Below are 8,633 nucleotides of genomic sequence, written 5' to 3'. Positions count from 1 at the left end.
GACCTGCTATCCCCGTTTAAATAAGAAAATCTCATTTCAGTAGGCCTTTAATGCTCTTATCAGTACTAATTGTAATTTATGGAAATAAAGATGTGAAAAAATGCAAAAGAGGTATAGAACACCTCCAACATGATGTACTGTAACATCTCCGGGAAGTCTTCTATCAACTCCCTCCTTTTGAAGAGGAAATATTGTCGTGTTACAAATAAAGATGTCCCATAATGGCTTTTCTGCCGATATTCTGATATTGTCCAACTCTTAATTACCGATTCCTATATCAACCGATACCGATATATATACAGTCATGGAATTAACACATTATGCCGAGTTTTGTTATGATGCCCCTCTAGATGCATTAAACAATGTAACAAAGTTTTCCAAAATAACTCAAGTTATGGGAAAAAAAATGCCATATTTATTATTGAAGTCACAAAGTGGATGATTTTTATTTAACATGCCTCAAAACAGCAGCTTGGAATTTGGGACATGCTCTCCCTGAGAGAGCTAGAGGGGGTTGAGGTGGGGGGGTAGGGGGTCACAGGGGGGTGTAAATTGTAGCGTCCCGGAAGAGTTAGTGCTGCAAGGGGTTCTGGGCATTTGTTCTGTTGTGTTTATGTTGTGTTACGGTGCAGATGTTCTCCCGAAATGTTTGTCATTCATGTTTAGTGTGGGTTCACAGTGTGGCGCATATTTGTAGCAGTGTTAAAGTTGTTTATACTGCCCCCCTCAGTATGACTTGTATGGCTGTTGACCAAGTATGACTTGCATTCACTTGTGTGTGTGTGTGTGTGTGTGAAATGCCGTAGATATTGTGTGATTGAGCTGGCATGCCAGGGCAGTGCCTTTTAAGATTTATTGGCGCTCTGTACTTCTCCCTACGTCAGTGTACACATCGGCATAATGAAAAGGCATAAATTTTACTTTTTCAAACCGATACCAATAATTTTTTTACTGATAATTTCCGATATTACATTTCAAAGCATTTATCGGCCGATAATATTGGCAGTCCGATATTATCGGACATCACCAGTTACAAACTTTTGTGTGGTGTTGCTTCCTTATTTGTCATTGTTCAAAGCTGATTTTAATGTGAAGCAGTAGCAGCTGAAGGAACTGTGACAGCGTATCATAATTACGTCGGTCAGCTGGAACAAAAAATACAGACAAGTGTCATCAGTCCAAAATTTTCATGGTCCTCAAAGACCGACCTAATTAGGAACCGGTACCTAAAAAATACCGGTACTCTGTATACATCCCTATATATTGCAGCAAAAAATGTGTATTTTGTATATTTGATAAAAAATTAAAAAAAATACATACATAATAGTTGTTTGATATTTGGATGATTTATTATATATTTTAGTAAATTAGCCATAATAGATAAACTATTGTAAATCACCTGACGAAAATGGGCGATGATAGAAATAAAACATGTCAAAGGAAAGACATTGCTAGCCAAAGGCAAAAAAAACAAAAAACAAAAAAACCGTACACGCATAAAACCCCTTTTTTAATTCCACCCCTTCTTGATTGTAATAACTCATCTCACATTTTATGTTGTCAAAGTGAACATGACAACACATGCGATTAATCACAAAAGAATAATCACATTTATTATGTATAACGCGGTTTAACTACACAATGTATTTGGAGTGCAGTATTTGGGAGTACCTAAACGGTTGTGATCAAGTCAATGCAAAAATGATGTGCCTTCAAGTAAAATTATTTTTAAAAGTTCCTTCAGATGTTCAGACAATTAAATTGCATTTGTGTCAAAACAATGGGGTCTTTTATCACTGGTAATTACAATTATGCAAGAAATTTACTGGGATTAATGAGGGTTAATCAAAATGCAACACTGTGATTTTAAAAATGTATCTTGAAGTTTGAGTAAATCTCCCAAAAACCCTTTTAAAAATCACATTTGTTGTTATAAAAATGTTTTGTTTTTTTTAAAAATTATGAGTATGATAAAGTCAAAAATAATTTAATTGTCTGAAAAATGTACAAGTTAAAGGGTAACTGCACTTTTTATTTCACTGTGCCTGTCGTTCACAATATTTATGAAAGACATGACGACGGATGGATTATAACTCGCACATTGTCATGACGGGGGGGTCGCAGCTTGCTGCGGGGTTTGTTTTCCCGGGATGCAAACGGACAATTCCGGACCAGGTGTGAAGGTAGGAACATATTAAATCATTCACTATCAAAATGGGTACAAGCAAAAAGGCACACAAGGAGAAGGCAGACCAATGTACAAAAAACTTGCTAACTGTGGCATGAAAAAACAAAACTTACTTAGCATAGCATGAAGCGAACAATCTCATGAAAAAAAGCATAAATCTGTGGCATGAAGCGAGCATGAAACACAGAGCAAGAATCATGAAGCATGAACAGAGTAATGTCGCCAGCCGACTAACTGGCAAAAACAGGCTTAAATAATAGTCTCTTATTAGAGCAGGTGCGTGATCCGAACACATGAGGCAGCTGAAACTAATGAGTCGTCATGGTAACTAAACCAGGGAGCGTAAGCAGGAACTAAAAGAGTCCAAAACTTACAGAAAATAACAAACAACATGATCCAGACCACAGATAATGACACAAATAAGATTAAATAAGTCAGCTTAAAGTGAAGCCAATGAAAGGTCCCCCATTCCGCCCATAAAACCCAATTTAAAAAAGCAATACTCCATTTACATATGGTGACTTATATATTAACCAAGTATTAGTGATTTTATTATAAATGCTAACGCACACAAACTATTTATAGCGTGATCACTACTGTGTGTGCCTATGTTGACATCATCCAGTGGTAAGGTGCTTTCTTTGCTCATTAAAGTTTATTGTAGATCATAAATCATGCATCTCACCTGGATAGTAGAAGGATGAGGATGTAATCTGACATGTTGATACACTTTGACAGCCTATTTAGACCCGGTATTGGCAAAAACGACACAGAAAGACGCTTGGTTGCACCCCCCTTTTTTCCGTGAGTATTATGTGTGATTCTTCATCTAAACGGGAACATAAAAATATATTATATTTATCAGCTACACTCGCTTGTCTTGCAAACGCACTGCATGGCTTGCTCATAAATCATCGAGCTGCAACAATGCATGAAAGCTGATTGTTGCAACGCATCGGACATTTTCTAGCATCCAACATCAAACAACTCTTCCCTCGACCACGAGTCCATGGCCATCATAACTAGCCTGCGACGGGAAGCTTACGATACTCCGTGAACAATGCTCCAAAGTACGGAGTTGGTGTTGATATATTCTAAATTCAAAAGTAAACATTGATATATGCTAAGGCAGTAATAAATGATTATAAAAAATGTGGCAGTTTAAGATAGACTTCACCCTTTTATCCCCTATTTTATCACACAGGAAAAACCCGCCAGGTGGACAGCCGATTTCACTACTGCTGGTGCTGACGTAAAAACCATGTGACCAGAACAAACATACTACAGTACTAAGACTACAGTGGCCATAAACAGATACCTTCTACAGCAGGCGTGCACAAAGTGCGGAACAGGGGCCATCACGATTATCATTGGCCCTTGGAATATTACAAAAAAAAATAAATAAATAAAAACACCAGCCAAAATTGGGAAAACAAGAAACACAATGATAAACAATGTCAATTTCAAATCAGCCAATAACAACCACCCAAGGCTGCTGTCTTAAAAAATAAAATAAAATATATGTACAGTATATATAAATAAAAAAAAGTTTAAATTGAACTTAATATATACAGTGTTCGAAAAAGTTGGTGGCCCCTGGTTTATACTGACTAAACTTTTCAACCGTAAAACATACACAAACTTGTGGACAATAAGGTAAAGTGAAGTGAATTATATTTATACAGCGCTTTTCCCTAGTGACTCCAAGCATTTTTACATGGTGAAACCCAATATCTAAGTTACATTTAAACCAGTGTGAGTGGCATAGGGAGCTGGTGGGTAGTGTCTCGCCCAAGGACACAACGGCAGTGACTAGGATGGCGGAAGCGGGGATCGAACTTGGAACCCTCAAGTTGCTGGCACCGCCAGTCTACCAACCGAGCTGTTCCGGTTGGTAGGGAGGAAGGCTTTAGTAGTGTTTCTGTCTCTAATTAGACATAAAATAAACAGTACAGAAATTTGATCATGAGCTGTAAGTTTTGCTGCCTTCTAGTGTCTACTTTTTAGTCTGTGATATAAAACGAGTGAAACATCACAGTATTTGTTTTCCAATGTTGCTCTTTTAAGTTAATGTTAGAATAAACACTAAAAACATTGATAACACATTGATAAAATCACAAGTTAGTTCAATGTTATAGAGCCAAAAAAAGCTTCAAAACATTGCAATTTTGCTGCAACTTTATGAAAAAGCCGCAAAAAAAAATTAAATAAAAACCGGAATCCTGGCAGGACCGACCAGTGTTTGCCACGCAACTTACCTTTTCTTACCTGTAAGATAATGGTACGAAAGAAAAGGTTAGAATTAAATACAAATAAGAGAAACAATAAAATATGATTGTTTAAAAAGTCAAATGTGGAAAAAGTTTAGATTTTAAATTTTTTTTAAACTGGTTTTAAAAAGCATTTAGAAAGTAGAATATTGTAAAATATAGGATTAATTTGATGGTAAAATAATTCATACGTATGACATACAGAATACCGTACTTTTTAACTAGCAGCATTAAACTTAGCTTCTCCAATGAATGTCCTAGAATATCTGTCAAAATGTCATAGATAATATGCAGAGTTGCTCAACACAGAAAAAGAGTCCAAGAAAGAGGTTTATCTTACCTGTAATCAAAAGTTTTCTGCCATTGCTTCCTCCGTTAGCCATTTTTCTTCTCTGATGACCTTTTTCTCGATCGTCCTTTTTCTTTAAACTCCAGCGTCCTTCCATTTTATACTTCTGTTGCTCCGACTGCTTGCTTATGCAGCAGCAGCAGGACTTACCTGCTAATTGTTTGGCCCTTGTTGGTCTGGTTGACACCGTCCAGGAGATGTGAATTTATGCAACATCCGCAGAATTCCCTTCTTCTTTAATTGCGGGGACGGATATAACCATTCATGTCTCACAAACCATGTTTACCAAAGACATTGTGACGCACTTTGTTCTCCTTCATACTTCCTTTGACGCTTGAAATCAAAACATTCAAGCTACAAACTCAATCATCAACCTCGTCTGCCAAAATCGGATCTGGTGAATTTATTTTATTTGCTTAAAAATTGACCTATTGTTAGACGGAGACCTAATATTCAAACACCAAATCTCAATGTGAATAAAAGTTGTTTATTCCAAATGAAAGAGTAAATGACAGATTAGGTGAACACGTGTCGTTTGTCCAACGTTGATAGTATTCAATACCGTCTGAGGTACACTTACTAAAGATAATGATTGTGGGATCCTAGGGCCCAAAACGGTCAGTTTCCTGGTATAGTCTTAAGGTTAGCAGTCTGAAATAAATGTTGCCAAGGATTAATTTTTTTAAATAATTTTCTTTTATAAAATTGCATTGTGTTTTTGGTTGCAACATTATTAGAATAGACGGGCTGCACGGTAGGAGAGGGGTTAGTGCATGTGCCTCACAATACGAAGTTCCTCAGTAGTCCTGGGTTCGATCCTGCAATCGGTATCTTTCTGTGTGGAGTTCTTATGTTCCTCCCGTGACTGAGTGGGTTCCCTCCATGTACTCCGGCTTCCTTCCACCTCCAAAGACATGCACTTGGGGATAAGTTGATTGGCAACACTAAATTGGCCCTAGTGTGTAACATACTGTAATCCTGGTATGTTACTCTTCTTTTTTCCTGAAGACCAAATTAATCTTATTTTTGCTGATCAAAAAGCGAGAAAATATTGTTCCCGGTAAATGGTGCCCTTTAACCAACAGATGGCGTCAAAAACCCCTATTTGCATAATTCTCAGAGCTTTGACGAGCGTAAATGAGTTACACTGCCATTAACCACTGAAATGTAATGGAAATGATCTTAACTCTCATTCTTGCCGATTGAAAAATGAGAAAAAGATCGTTTTGGTGAACCCTTTAACTACCAGGTGCAGCAAAAAAAATCATAATCGTCAGAGCTTTGACAAGCGTAAATGAGTTACACTGCCTTTAACCGCTGAAATGCAATGAAAGAATCTTAGATCTCATTCTTGCTGATTGAAAAATGTGGAGGGGGAAAAAAAAAGTTGTTTTGGTGTAATTGCACCCTTTAACAACCAGATGGCGCCCAAAACATTAGTATAATTCCCTAAGCTTTGACGAGCGGAAATGACTTACACTGCCATTAATCGCTGAAATGCAATGAAAACTATCTTAGATCTCATTCTTCCATCCATTTATTTTCTATCTCTTGGGATGGCGGGGGGTGCTGGAGGTGCTGGAGCCTATCTCAGCTGCATTCGGGCGGAAGGCGGTGTACACCCTGGACAAGTCGCCCCTCAACAAAGGGCCAACACAGATAAACAGACAACATTCACACTCTAGGGCCAATTTAGTGTTGCCAATCAACCTATGTTTTCGGAGGTGGGAGGAAGCCGTAGTACCCGGAGGGAACCCACGCAGTCACGAGGAGAACATGCAAACTCCACACAGAAAGACCCCGAGCCTGTGATTGAAGTCAGGACCTTTGTATTTTGAAGCACATGCTTGCTGATTGAAAAATGAGAAAAAAAATCGTTTTGGTTGTGATTGCGCCCTTTAACTACCAAATGACGCCAAAAAAACCTAATAGCACAATTCTAAGAGCTTTGACGAGCCTAAAATAGTTACACTGCCATTAACCGCTAAAAGACAAAGAAAATTATCTTAGATCTCATTCTTGCTGATTGAAAATTGAGGGAAAAAAATATGTAGTTGCACACTTTAACCACCAGATGGCGCCAAAAAACCTAATAGCACAATTCTAAGAGCTTTGACGAGCGTAAAATAGTTACACTGCTTTTAACCGCTGAAATGCAATGGAAATGATCTTAGATCTCATTCTTGCTGATTGAAAAATTAAAAAAGAAATTGTTTTGGTGTAATTGCAACCTTTAACCACCAGATGGTGCCAGAAAATGTATATTTTGATGATCGTAACTGCAATAAAACTGCTGAAATGCAATTAAAATGATCTTAAATCTCATTCTTGCTGATAGAAAAATTAGGAAACTTTTTTGGGAGGTGTTACTGCACCCTTTAACCACCAGATGGCTTAAAAAAAAACACTAGCATAATTCTCAGAGCTTTGACGAGCATAACTGAGTTACAATGCGATTAACACTGAAATGCAATGACAACGATCTTAGATCTCATACTTGCTGATTGAAAAATGAGAAAAAAAATTATGTAATTGCACACTTCAAACACCAGATGGCTCCAAAAAAAACACACTAGCATAATTCTCAGAGCTTTGATGAGCGTAAAAGAGTTACACTGCGATTACCGCTGAAATGCAATGAAAACGATCTTAGATCTCATTCTTGCTGATTGGAAAAACGACAAAAAGAAAAAATCAATTTGGTGAAATTGCACCCTTGAACCACCAGATGGCTCCAAAAACATAAATCTCAGAGCTTGGACGAGCGTAAATGAGTTACGCTGCCATTAACCGCTGAAATGCAATGAAAACAATCTTAGATCTAATTTTTGCTGATTAAAAAATTTGAAAAAAAGTGTTTTTTCGTAATTGCACCCTACAACCACCAGACTTACCCAGAAAATTTAGATTTTGATGAGCGTAACTGAGTTAAACTGCAATCAAACTGCTGAAATGCAATGAAAATGATCTTAAATCTCATTCTTGATGATTTGAAAAATGAGGAAAAAATTGTTTTGGTGTAATTTTATGCTTTACCACCAGGCAGCGCCAAAATAGCATAATTCTCAGAGCTTTGACAAGCATAAATGAGTTACACTGCCATCAACCGCTGAAATGTAATGGAAATGATATTGGATCTCATTCTTGCTGATTGAAATATGCGGAAAAAATTGTTTTGGTGTAATTGCAGCCTTTAACCACCTGATGTTGCCAATAAACCCATTAGCATAATTCTCAGAGCTTTGACAAAAGTAAATGAGTTGCACTGCCATTAACTGCTGAAATGCAAATAAAACAATCTTAGATCTCATTCTTGCTGATTGAAAAATGTGGAGGGGGGGGGAAAAAGTTGTTTTGGTGTAATTGCACCCTTTAACAACCAGATGGCGCCTAAAACATTAGTATAATTCCCTAAGCTTTGACGAGCGTAAATGACTTACACTGCCATTAATCGCTGAAATGCAATGAAAACTATCTTAGATCTCATTCTTCCATCCATTTATTTTCTATCTCTTGGGATGGCGGGGGGTGCTGGAGGTGCTGGAGCCCATCTCAGCTGCATTCGGGCGGAAGGCAAAAGTAAAAGAGTTGCACTGCCATTAACTGCTGAAATGCAAATAAAACAATCTTAGATTTCATTCTTGCTGGTTGAAAAATGTGGAAAAAAAAAAAGTTTTTGGTGTAATTGCAGCCTTTAACCACCAGATGGTGCCCATGAAATTATTAGCATAATTCTCAGAGCTTTGACAAGCATAAATGAGTTACACTGCCATTAACTGCTGAAATGCAAAGAAAACAATCTTAGATCTCATTCTTGCTAATTTGA

General features: G+C 37.4%; 1 protein-coding gene across 1 annotated transcript in view; it reads right to left on the bottom strand.

The window, feature by feature from the left end:
• The window catches only part of prl (prolactin), a 10,148-nt gene extending 5,285 nt beyond the window's left edge, over positions 1-4,863 (bottom strand). The window contains exon 1 of the mRNA XM_061884137.1: positions 4,799-4,863. Within this exon, the coding sequence (XP_061740121.1) occupies positions 4,799-4,841 (43 nt within the window). The 5' untranslated portion in view covers positions 4,842-4,863. The remainder of the gene's footprint in view (positions 1-4,798) is intronic.
• Positions 4,864-8,633: the final 3,770 nt, after the last annotated feature.

Source organism: Nerophis ophidion, linkage group LG23 (genome assembly GCF_033978795.1).
Source record: "Nerophis ophidion isolate RoL-2023_Sa linkage group LG23, RoL_Noph_v1.0, whole genome shotgun sequence".
NCBI classification, from domain to species: Eukaryota; Metazoa; Chordata; class Actinopteri; order Syngnathiformes; family Syngnathidae; genus Nerophis; species Nerophis ophidion.
Note: the sequence above shows the minus strand (reverse complement) of the source record. Positions and strands in the feature narration are given on the sequence as shown.